The 11,029-nt window shown below is 56.8% G+C and overlaps 1 protein-coding gene across 5 annotated transcripts; it reads right to left on the bottom strand.

Moving 5' to 3' along the window:
* Positions 1-350: 350 nt before the first annotated feature.
* TLE6 (TLE family member 6, subcortical maternal complex member) lies at positions 351-10,635 on the bottom strand. Of its 5 annotated transcripts, none has more exons than XM_045202756.2 (17): positions 10,519-10,635; positions 9,912-10,004; positions 9,382-9,455; positions 8,955-9,000; positions 7,932-7,973; positions 4,452-4,514; positions 4,045-4,333; positions 3,904-3,926; positions 3,560-3,620; positions 3,377-3,441; positions 3,214-3,251; positions 2,365-2,617; positions 2,019-2,269; positions 1,585-1,726; positions 1,046-1,196; positions 745-821; positions 351-572 (listed from the first exon to the last, which is right to left on the bottom strand). In XM_045202756.2, the coding sequence occupies exons 2-17, from the start codon at positions 9,978-9,980 to the stop codon at positions 468-470; spliced, it is 1,749 nt and encodes a 582-aa protein (XP_045058691.1). In that variant the 5' UTR covers positions 9,981-10,004; positions 10,519-10,635; the 3' UTR covers positions 351-467. The 5 variants fall into 5 exon arrangements, with proteins under 5 accessions (XP_045058691.1, XP_053773839.1, XP_045058692.1 ...); XM_053917864.1 differs by having other exon boundaries at positions 351-508; XM_045202757.2 differs by having other exon boundaries at positions 9,933-10,004.
* Between the last annotated feature and the right edge of the window lie 394 nt (positions 10,636-11,029).

Below are 11,029 nucleotides of genomic sequence, written 5' to 3'. Positions count from 1 at the left end.
AGAGGTAGACCTGTTGATGCCATTTGGAACGGTTCTTAGTCTGGGGCAGGTGAGCAAATGCTGATCTGGGGACCCTGCTGAGGGTAGAAAGCTCTGGGCTAGCCAGGCAGGGTTAGTCTTGGGAAGGACTGAGAGCCCCATCCATCTCTGGGATTGTCCAGCAAGTGGCAGAAGAACCCCTTTCTGTGAGAAGAGAGGTCAGCGCAGGGGAGCAGGAGGACGTGCTCCATATTCAGTCCCCGAAGTCAGGGTTCATGGCTTTGCTGGCTCAGAGACCCAGGCTGCACAAAGTCCTTCCAAATATCCACAAGACGGCCGGGGAGCAGGACACAGACCCAGACCAGCTCTGCTTTTTCCATTGCTTTATTACACGTGGCAGACCACCAGCCCACCCATCATGCCCCTGCACCACGACCCCTCACGGGGGAGGAAAAGGACCCTGAGTTGAGATGACAGTAATGAGCCCCTTAGTACGTGATCTGGTACACGGAGGCGTGGTCCCTGGACCCTGTGACAACCAGACAGTTGTTAAGGGACACGTCACAGCACATGACAGAGGTGGTCTCAGGTACCTGGGAGGGTCAGGGAGCAAAGCAAGGGGGGCTCATTCACCCTTGCCCATAACTGTGCCTGTCGGTTCAAATGCGGTCCCTATGGGGCCTTTGCGCTGGGCCTCCTGGCTCAGCCCCTGGGTGCCCAGGATCCCTAAGCCCCGCCTGCCCCGCACCCAGCCCACCCCGGTACCTGGAACACCATGGTTCCCGTGGGCATGCTGTAGATGCTAACCAGGTTGTCCATCCCGACGCTCACCCACCACTGGCCTGGAAGGAGGCAGAGGGGCACCAGGTCAAAGCCGGCAGCTGAGGGCCACAGCCCGGGCACCGGAGAAGTGGAGGGAGCCCCCACCTCCCACACGTCCCCAAGGAGAGCATCACTGAGAGGTTCCTGTGGGTGAAGGGCAGAGGGGAGGAAAGGGCTCGGGAAGGGTCAGAAAGGGGTGGGAGGCTGGGGGCCACAGGGTACTCCCCTACTCCTGGCCACTCACCAAGGGGGGAGAACTTGAGGCCGAGGATAGTGTTGTCCTTACAGCCCACCATGTGTTTCTGGCCCGTGAGGGTGGGCTGTAGCCACTGCTGGCCATTGGCTGTGCCCACCAGGACCCAGTCCTCCCGGGGGCTGGGGGACAGGCTTATTATCTGGGGGTAGGTGGCAGGAAGGGACCTGGTCAGGGACCCAGCTGGCCCAGCAGGTGGACAGGAGCACAGGGACCCACCCCAGGTGCCGACCACCTGCCCATTTCCTGGCTGCAAGGCCCCAACAAGCAACTTCACATCTCCAGGCCTCAGTCTGCTTATCTGTAGGATGGGTTGGTCCTCTCTACTTTATGGGATTATCACAAAGACTATGAAAGCATCCAGTGCTATTTGGGCAACAGGAAAGAACATTTCTAATGATCCCTATTCCCCCCAGCATTACCAAGACTTGGGGTACCACTACCCACCCTGCCCCCAGCATCTCCCTCCGTCTCTAATGTTAGGCCCAGCTGCTACCTGGCTAAGAAGGCTGTATCCCCAGCCTGCACACCTGAGACTCAAATTGGTATTCCAGGGGCTCCTTGGCGGTCCTCAGGTCCCAGCACCGCAGACAGGCATCCAGCCCCCCAACCCAGACCTTCTGGCCTTTGACAGCGATGCTCTTGGCTCCGTTCGGGGGACCTGGCAGGTCCCTGGCCAGGAGAGGCATCAGGAAGAGATTGGAAATGAGACTCTAAGCTTTGGGCCCAAGGAACATCACCTGCCCAACCACCTTCAGTTGATAGACGGGGAAACTGAGGTAGAGAGAAAGTACCAGGACTGAACTTTGAGAAAACAGCCCAGCAAAGATTTGAACCCAGGTCTTCATCTCAAATCTGAGTTCAAGTAGGAAAGGGGCTTTAACCTTGAGACTGCTGAATCCCTGCTCAGCAGACAAGGTTGGAAGGAGTTCTCAGGGCGACCCCACCCACCCTGGGGCCACACCTAACCACACTCTGGTCCCGCAGGTCCCAGATCCTGACGGTGCCATCAGTGAAGCTGGCAAAAGCCAGGCTGTCCTCCAGGGTGGCAGCCAAGGCCTGGCAGGTGAGACCTGCAGAGGGCAGCTCATCTCTTATGTGCAGGGAGGGTGCCATCAGGTCCCACACGCTCACACTGGGCAAGTTGTGGCCACCCGTCAGCAGGGCGGTGCCGTTGGGGAACAGCAGGCAGGTGCGCAGGTAGGCCCCTCGGGCCTGGGATGGGCAGAGGCACAAGTGAGCTCCCTCCCCTGCCAGCAGCTCTTCCCGCTCCCCCAAGCCCTGCCCTCTGCAGCCAGCCCCACTCTCACCTGCACGCCCAGGTGGCTGTCGGGGAACCTGTCCTCCACCATCTGGCGGACCAGGCTCCACACCTTGACACCACCCCTGCCACAGGTGAACACGTGTCGTGTGAAGCTGCTGACTGCCGTGGCCAACACAGGCTCCCCGTGTTTTAGCGTCCGCCTCTTCTCCATTCGGTATGGGATGGCCACCTTCTTGGACTGCCAGGGCAAGGCATCTGGCCCCTTCCATGTGTCTTCGGAGTCATCGGGGTCCCAGCATCTTAGGAGGGGAGACCTCGGGGTCACTGGCCTGCCTAGAGGGAGGCACCCATCAAGCCCTAGAGGGGCTAGAGGGGCTTCGTTCTTTTTCAGATGTGGGGGGTTTTCTCTCAGGCCTTCCTTCCCCACTCCACTCCACTTCCCCTGATCTCCTACCCACACCCTCCAAGTATTCTCCCTCTGCCATAACCAAACACCACTCTCTTCTGCCCGGAATGCTTTGCCCCATCCTGGACGACAACTTCTCATCCTTCAAAGTCCTAACTATCATGCCCTTTCCTCTAGGCAGGCTGCCTCTCCCACATCTGGGCTCCCCCCGCTTCAGACCACAAGGTTGGGATTGTTTGTGATGATCTCCGATACAGCCCCTTCCCCTGCCATTCCACACGAGTTCCTTCCCCAAACCCCTCGAACTCAGGCTGGTTATGGGGGGAGGGGCAGTGGTGTTGGTATGAAGTGGCACATCCCGACCCAGACCCCTCCTCTCTAGTTACTGAGGACAGCACTGTGGGAAGGGTGAGGACATGCCTTTACTTCCGGTCCCCTCTACCTCCTGGGGACAGAGATACAGACAGGAGGGGCAGTTCCAGCACTTACATGGGCTGCAGAAAGGAATAGCCTCTCCCAGAAGGCTCCTGCAGGTGGATCAAGATCACAGCTAAGCCTCGGTGGCTCTCTCTGCCCAGACCCACAGACTCTGAGCGGGGGCGGGGGGGGTGGGGGGGTGGGGGGAGGGTACCAACTCAGGCCTGGGTCTCACCTGGGCCATGCAGGAGAGCATCATCCCTGGTGCCACGTCTGGTTCTGTGCTCCTTTCTTGGGAACCTGCAGGGGGGGTGTGGAAGGGCACAGGTGGGCTGAGAACTGGGCAGAGACGAGAGCAGATCAGCAGCAGGTGTAGCCCCCTGGAACAGGCTGCCGGCCCCCCTCCCACCGGGATTACCCAAAGTATCTTCGGTACAGCGTTCTGCTCCAAAGTAGCCTGGTTCTGGGTCCTGGCTTTCCTGCCCACAAGGAACACGGAGATCTGGTCAGACCAGAGGGCCTGCGCAGGGTCAGTCTTAGAACCAGAAAACCTTAAGGAGGCCCAGGCAGTGAGGATGGGACTAGGCAATTGCCCAAGTCCTCCCCCGTCCAGGAAGGGTTGGAGACAGTCTCAGGGTGCAGTCCTGGCTCCTTGGAGGGCACGAAGGGGCTGAGGGTGGAGGAGGTGGACCGATCCCACAGAGACTTGAATGCCGCCACCTGGGGACCCGGCCAGGATACCCTCGCAGCCCGGTCACTTACCAGGCCTGGCACCTGTTCTGTCACTATGCCGATGGGAGGGGAGGAGAACGGTGGAGAGAGACAGTAGGAGAGCAAGGTTCAATCCAGGCTGCCCTCCGCACAGTTCGAGGCCACCCCCTTCCCACCATCAGGAAGACTCACGCCTGTGTCTCGGTAGGTCTGCCTTATTGTGGGTCCCAGCAAAAATCCGCCAAAGTTGCTGGGTCAGAACGTCCTGCCAAAGCTGGGGCTCAGAGTCCCAGGACAGCCGCATGTCTGTCTGCTGGGCTGGGGGCTTGTCCACTCCAGAGGGCTCCTGGAGCCAATCAGATGACCTTGTGGCCATGACGTCTTTGAAGTTCTGCCCCTGAAGACTGGAGGGCTGTGGGGGCTCCACCTCCCGGTGCCAGGACACCGTGGGGCTGGCTGGTCTCTGGGATTGCTGCTCAACCTGTTCATCGAAGGAGACCCGGCTTACCTGGTACTGCTGGTACCGTGTTGTGAGGGACAAGAGGATGTACCCCTTGCCCCGGGCATGCCCCTCCCTCCTGGAGGATCCAGAAACCTACCTCCCTGGTTTGGAAGCCCAGGGGTTGGCTGCAGGTCTCCATGATCTGTAGGAAATTTTCTACCTGGGTGGGGGTGGGGGACATCATTCCAGTTAAAGCTTTGTAGCCAGACAGCCCTGGGCTCGAAGCCCCTCCTGTTTAGTTTCCCCGTGTGTGATGCGGGGCTACACACCTACCCTGAACAGTCGGGATTCCTGATAACACAGCGCCCTGCACTACACCTAAGCATAAAGCGAGCTCCTGGTACCCAGAGGGCAGCCTCCTCCCTGGGTGATAAAATCTAATCTCAGAGGACAGTGGCTGTGATAGCATGGTAGAAAGAGGAGTCAGAGCTGGGTTCACACCCAGCTGTTTTCTGGGGATGTTTGAAAACGAATCCCTGAAATCTTTGGCTTTAAAATGGCTTCAGGAAGCAAAAACAGTGTATACGTGTGTCCCCGTGTGGGCGTGACATTGGAATTGGAAAGACACTAAGAAACTGATTGTTGCCTCTTGGGGAGAGGAACTGGCAGGCAGTAGGACAATTAGGTGACCCAGTGGGAGGGTCACTTACGTTCTTTTATATTTCGAGCACACAACCACACCGATTCCAACTTTCAGTGAAAAGCTTCTACAGTCATGGAAGGTACTAAGCAATCTGCCTGTTTCCTTTTCTACCTCTGCGCCGCCCACCTTTCTGCTCTCTGAGGACATGCTCCCTCCTACCTAATATCCTGCTCTTTTCTCCGCGGCCCTGATACAGTTTCTAACCTCTGCTATCACAGGACAGTGCAGCCCTGCATGGAAGCTACCAGCCACGATGGCTATTTAACAACGTTAAGTACTCTTAAAAACGACATTTCTACAGTTCCAGTGGCCACATTTCATGTTCAACAGCCCCATGGGGCCAGCGGCTGCTCCATCAGGTGGCGCAGGCACCTAGAACCAAGGGCAGCGGCCCCTAGAGTGTGCCTGGCACCCAGCTGAGAACACAGAGCAAACGAGGCTGGAACCTCCCGGCCAATATTCCCGAGAATTCGAAGTGTGGAAATGTGTGTGTGCAGCTATATTTAATCCAGCACCAGACCAAACATAGTGACAGAATTGTTCTAGAGCTGCCTGTCTAGCGGGGTAGCTGCTGGCTTTATGTGGCTATTGAGCATTCGAAATGTGACCAGTGCCACTTGTTTAAGTCAGCTTAAATAGCCACGTGTGTCCCGTGGCTACCGTTTAGGGTAGCGTGGACTCTTGTCTTGGCTGGCCTGCGGCTCTGGAGGCAGATGCCCCCTTCCCTCCGGGTAGATGCCGAGAAGCTCCCCAGAACCGTCTGGCCCAGGGCAAACTCCAAAATGCTGGGAATATGCTCTGATTCACAAAGAAAGATAATTAATAAAGAAATGCAGCATAAGCACCGATGGTAGTCAGTACTGTTTAACAGGACCTGCTGGCATTCCCACTTTGCGGATGAGAAAACTAAGGCCCAGAAAAGCAAAGCCAATTTCCCAGAGTCAGAGGAAATGCGGGGGGGGGGGGGGGGGGGGGGGCAGGCAGTGTTTACCTGCCTCCTGAAAACAGCCTGTTCCCCACCCTCTCCCTGTTGGGCAAACCGAAGGGTGGTGGGAGGGGCTGGGATGTGGCAGCCCTTCTCGGAGCCCTCAGCAGTGCTCAGGGCTGCTGCCTCCTGGGGCCATCAGTGATGGATTCCCCAGCTGGGCCTCCCAGCAGCATGAGGCCCAGGGGAGCCTTCCCCAATTCGCCCTGGCTCGTTAATGTGCAATTTACTGGCACTTTAATGCACTCAGCATGAAAAGTGCTGCTCCCTCCCGCCTGCTAGCTGGCCTTCCCTGGGGAGAGCTGTGTGCAGGCAGAAGGTGGGGAGCAAGGGGGGCAGCTGCTGCTGCTGCTGCTGGGGATTTTAAATGCACAGCAAGGAGGCTGGGAAAACAAGGAGGGGGAGACAGAGTGAGGGGGAGGTGGCCTGTTCGGGGGCTACAAGGCTGTCAAGGCTACTGAGGCTGCTAGGGATCATCGCCTGGGGGTGGGGTGCCCGCCTGGGTTGAGCAGCAGCAGAAGTGGCCTATCTTGGGGCCTTGCTACCCACCCCACCCCCCTCTTGACCCTCAACAAATTCTGTCTGGTTCCTCCCCAAAACACGTCCACAATCTAATTACTTCTCACCACCTAACTGCTCTAAGCCAAGCATCCCACACCTGGATGGTGCTAACGGGTCCCCCAGCTCTTGCCCTGGCCCCTAGTCTGTCTTCCCTGTGGCAGCCAGAGGACGCCCATAAGCACTTGAGTCAGCTCCTGTCCCTCTGCTCACAGCCCTCCAGGGCTCCCACCTCCCTGAGGTAAAAACCCAAGTCCTCACCATGGCCCTAACACCCTGCACAGCCCGTCCTCACCCCCTCCCTCTCTCACTCTGCTCCAGCCCCAGGAGCCTCACTGCTGCTGCTGCTTCTCCAACACAGGCAGGCATGGTCCTGCCCCAGGTCCTTTGCATGTGTTGTTTTTCCAGACACACTCATGGTTCCCTCCCCTCTCCTTCGGTTCTCCCGTCAGATGTCACCTCAGTGAGCCCTTCCTGAGCAGCCTGAATTGTAATCCTCTCCCATCCTGTGCCTCACATCCTCTGGGGGCTGCTCGATTTCCACGCCCACTGTGCCCTGCCCTCACCATCTGACACGCTGTTTACCAAGCTCCTCTCACCCCAAGGGCAGGGGTTTGTCTGTGTTCGTCTTTGCTATTTCCCTGGCGCCTACAACAGCACTTGGCAAGGTGATGGATAAATATCTGTTGAATGAATAACTGTTCCGGTTGCTTCCTGCCCCGCCCCCACCCCAATCTGTCTCTCCCCTGTTCCTTAAGCTTCCCACCCCAGCCCCTGCTAAATCGCAGACACGGCCCTGGCCCTCTGCCAGTCACATCTGGCACAGGCAGGAAGTCCTGCCAGAACCCAAGAGAAAGGGGCCAGGTGGCAGGAGGACAGGCAGGGGTGGAAGTCATGCTTCAGCCTGGGCAAGGCGCCCTGTGGAAGGAGCTGGAGCCCCTGGTGCAGACCTGCCCCTGGCTCGCCTGGGAACCAGGCCCTTGAGAACTCTGAGACACAGGGAAGATGGCAATCTGGGCGTGTCTGGCACTCATAACAGGCCCTTCAAAGCTGAAGCAACCGACTACCAAGTGCTGAAAATGCCCCTGGCCTCATCTGAGCCACACAGGGCCCAGGGAGCAGGCCAGGAAGAAGAGTCTCAGAGAGAGGATGGGACATACACTGCCAAGATGTGGGGATCTGCTGATGTCCCGGGGGTTCCAGGTGCTGCCCTTCTTCTGCCCACAGCACTCCAGGGCTCCCACTCCCCTGGGTAAAAGCCCAAGTCCTCCCCAAGGCCCAAAAGGCCCTGAACAACCTGCCCCCATCCCCCCCTGCCCTCACCTCCCCCCATCCCCCCCTGCCCTTCATGGAGGGGCAGCTGTACCCCAAGTTCCTGGTGACTCACTCACCTGCCTGTGATGTTCCTGTAGACCCTGCCGAACCTTCTGGAGCTACAAAGGAACAACTGAAATCACACTGGGCAGCAGTCAATGGAAGCAGGCAAGGGTCTGGCATTCGAATGCTGTGCATGCTTCCCCCCAGCTGTGTGACCCTGGGCAAGTCACTCTCCCTCTCTGGTCCCTACTCTTATCAAATAGGATACCATCTCATACACTCAGAATGGGAGCTAATTAGGGAGACCCCTGGATTTCATTCTAGATGGAAAGGTCAAGGGCTTTCCTAGAGACCTCTTCCCACCCCCTTCCCTGTCCCATCCTCAGCCCCCAGCCCACTCTGTTCCAGCCCCACTGGCCTCCCTACTGTTCTAGCACACCCATACACAATCCTGCCCAGGGGCCTTTGCACATAGTGTGCCCTCCGCCCGGAACACCTTTCCCTGGTCTCTCTAGGGGTGGCAGGAGCTCCTTATCCTTTGTGAACATCACTTCCTCTGAGAAGCCCTTCCTGACTACCTCAGCCCAAAATCTGTACTCATTCTCATCTTCTATTTTCCTTTTAATTCTTACATTTTCTGAATCTTGTTTCTCTGTTTATTTATCTCTCTCCTTCCCTTAGAGCTGCCCTGTCCCATGAGATAGCCGCTAGTCAAGTGTGGCTATTTAAATTTAAACCAGTTTAAAACATCAGGCCCTTAAAAGTACTCAATTGTTGCATGAGGTGTCCTGTTGGACACTGTTGATAAAGAACATCATGGATGCTGTGATATAGACCATGTACCCTCAGAGGCAGGAACTCCGGTCATGTGCTGTGGGCTGAAGAAATACCTCCTTTAAACAGGGAACTTTCAGTTTTCACAGCAAAATTACTATGAAGAAAAACTCACATGAAGCCGGGGCTCAATGGGTTAACTCACTCTCCCAAAGTTACCAAAATAAATAGAGAAGAGGGTGTCTCAAAACCCCTGCTCCTGAGGCCAAACAGGACAGCCTTTCCGGAGGCTGCCCAGAGGGGCTGCCTGCTTTGTGGCTCACCAAGAAGTAAATGCTCTCCACCTGTGCGGGCAAGTGAGGGGGGAACCTGTGGAGAAGAAAGACCAGCTGGAAGGGCTGGGAGAGGGGCAGGACTCTTCCCCAGAAGGAGTGCAGCCCCTGGCCCCCTGGCTGGGAGGGAATGAGGGTCCCCTTCAAGGAACCACATTTAAGACAGTGTCAAGGTAAATACAATTTTAATGCAGCATTTAAAAACCGTATGCATAATTGCAAGCAAATTCACGCTGAATAACAACAACAAACCAAAGATTTAAGGAAAAGCCAGGGTTAGTATTACTGGTTTTCTTTTTGCTTCAGGCTCCCCCAGTACTGGTCCTATCTTTTGGGTCAAGGGACTTCTGTGCCACCAAGACACCAGACAGGGTTCTTTCCCTCAGTGGGATCTAGGACCCCTGTGAATTGTCCTCACCTAGGGAACTGCTTCTTGAGCTGATCCAGGATGCCCTGACAGTTCAGGGCTGGAGGGCTGGCCTCACGATGGCCCTGGAAAGGTTGAGGGAGGGTGAGAGGGGATCTCCTAAAACATGAAGGTAATCTGCCTTCTCTCTTGCTACTTAAGTGCTATAGAGTATCTTCCATTTTGCATCTTGCCTTAAAAATCTGAAGTGTTCCCTCTCTGGCCCTTTATGGGAGAAATTTGCCCACTCCTGGCCTAAACCCTTAACACTGGTCATGTCTGGGAAGTAACATCTGGAGGAGTTTGCTTGTAAAATATTAACAGAACAGACTATAGAGTCATGTGTTTTACACCTGGGTTATAAGGAGTTTAATTTTAAAAAGCGAGTGCCTTGGCACCTGTCAGGTATGACGGGTTAGTGACCCCAGCTTAAAGGCCAGGCCAGCCACCCCAAGTCCCTCCACAGAAGCAGAATTGGATATTAACCCCAGGCTCTTGCCCTCTCCCCGCCAGGAGTTAATGCCATACCACACCCTCCTCACCCAAATTCCTGGGGGCCTCACCATCATTGGAGGGTGCCCCTGGGGGTTCAGATAGCCATCAGAGGTCATCTTCAGGCAGTACTCCCGAGGATTCTAAAAGGAACAAGGAGATGGCAGGTCCTAAGGGCAGAAGGCTGGGCAGTCCAGCCCCACCCCATGCCTGGGCCTCTTGTATGGTCCCCCAACCCCACCCCTGACCTGCAGTAAGTCCCTGACCCACTGCATTCCCTACAGACTATGTTCGCTCATTCAACACTGGTGCCTGCAGCTGTGCTGATTAACAGGGGAGACCCCAGGGATCTCACCCTATGAGGTGTGGGGGAGAACAGTCAGGGCTTAGGGAACCCAGAGGACACCAAAGCTCAACCTCGGTTCTGAGACAATTTCCTAAAGCACGGGAGAACACCAACGGAAAGAGATTTGGAAGGATGAGTAAGAGTTGGCCAGGTGAATTAGGAATTTCTCAGGTAGGAGGAGAGACCTCTCTATCCCAATCCTGTGACACCAAGTCCCTTCTTTACTTCGCTTCTGCCCCTCAACGCCCCTCCAAGCCTGCTCCCCAGCCCAGTGACCTTGAAGTCCTCCTAAAATCCCAGGGCCTACTCACCTCCCTTAGGATGAAAGCTCACAATAAGCAAGAAGGAAGCTGCGGGGGTCAGCCAAGTTCAGGCCAAGAGGAAACGCCTCGCCCCTACCCTCACCCGGGGGGCCATTTGACCCGTCGGGCCCCGCCCCTACCCGCCCTGGTCCCGCCCCGGCCCGCCCCGGCCCCGCCCCGCCTCCACCTGTACCGCGAAGCGGATCAATGAACTAGCAGCAGCTGCACGTGGGCTCGGGCTCCGGGGGCGGCCGCCGGAGACTCTGACCAATTGTAAGGCCTATTGCCCACGTGGGCCTCGGCTGCTGTCGTTGATTGGTCGTCTCGCCCCAGCCGCTGTCCTGGCTGTCAATCAGCGCACCCGGGGACAGGATTTAACCCTCGCGATCCCACTGCAGGGAGGAGCAGTGTGCAGAGCTGCAGGCAGTTGGGATGCTGGCGGGGGCAGGGATAGTTAGAAGGGCGTGGGGCTTGGGTTCAGAGGGTGCAACTTGGTGAGGGACCGGGCAGCGTGTAGTTG

Source organism: Desmodus rotundus, unplaced genomic scaffold, assembly GCF_022682495.2.
Source record: "Desmodus rotundus isolate HL8 unplaced genomic scaffold, HLdesRot8A.1 manual_scaffold_358, whole genome shotgun sequence".
NCBI lineage: Eukaryota > Metazoa > Chordata > Mammalia > Chiroptera > Phyllostomidae > Desmodus > Desmodus rotundus.
The sequence above is the reverse complement of the archived record's forward strand: the minus strand, read 5'-3'. Positions and strand labels throughout refer to the sequence as shown.

Excerpts from the sequence above, each read along its gene's own strand:
- TLE6 (XM_045202756.2), bottom strand. The coding sequence starts at position 9,980 with ATGACCTCTGATGGCTATCTGAACCCCCAGGGGCACCCTCCAATGATG. Across the intron at positions 2,270-2,364 it reads ACAGCCACCTGGGCGTGCAG|GCCCGAGGGGCCTACCTGCG; the intron begins GTGAGAGTGGGG and ends TGCCCATCCCAG. Across the intron at positions 1,197-1,584 it reads AATACCAATTTGAGTCTCAG|ATAATAAGCCTGTCCCCCAG; the intron begins GTGTGCAGGCTG and ends ACCTACCCCCAG.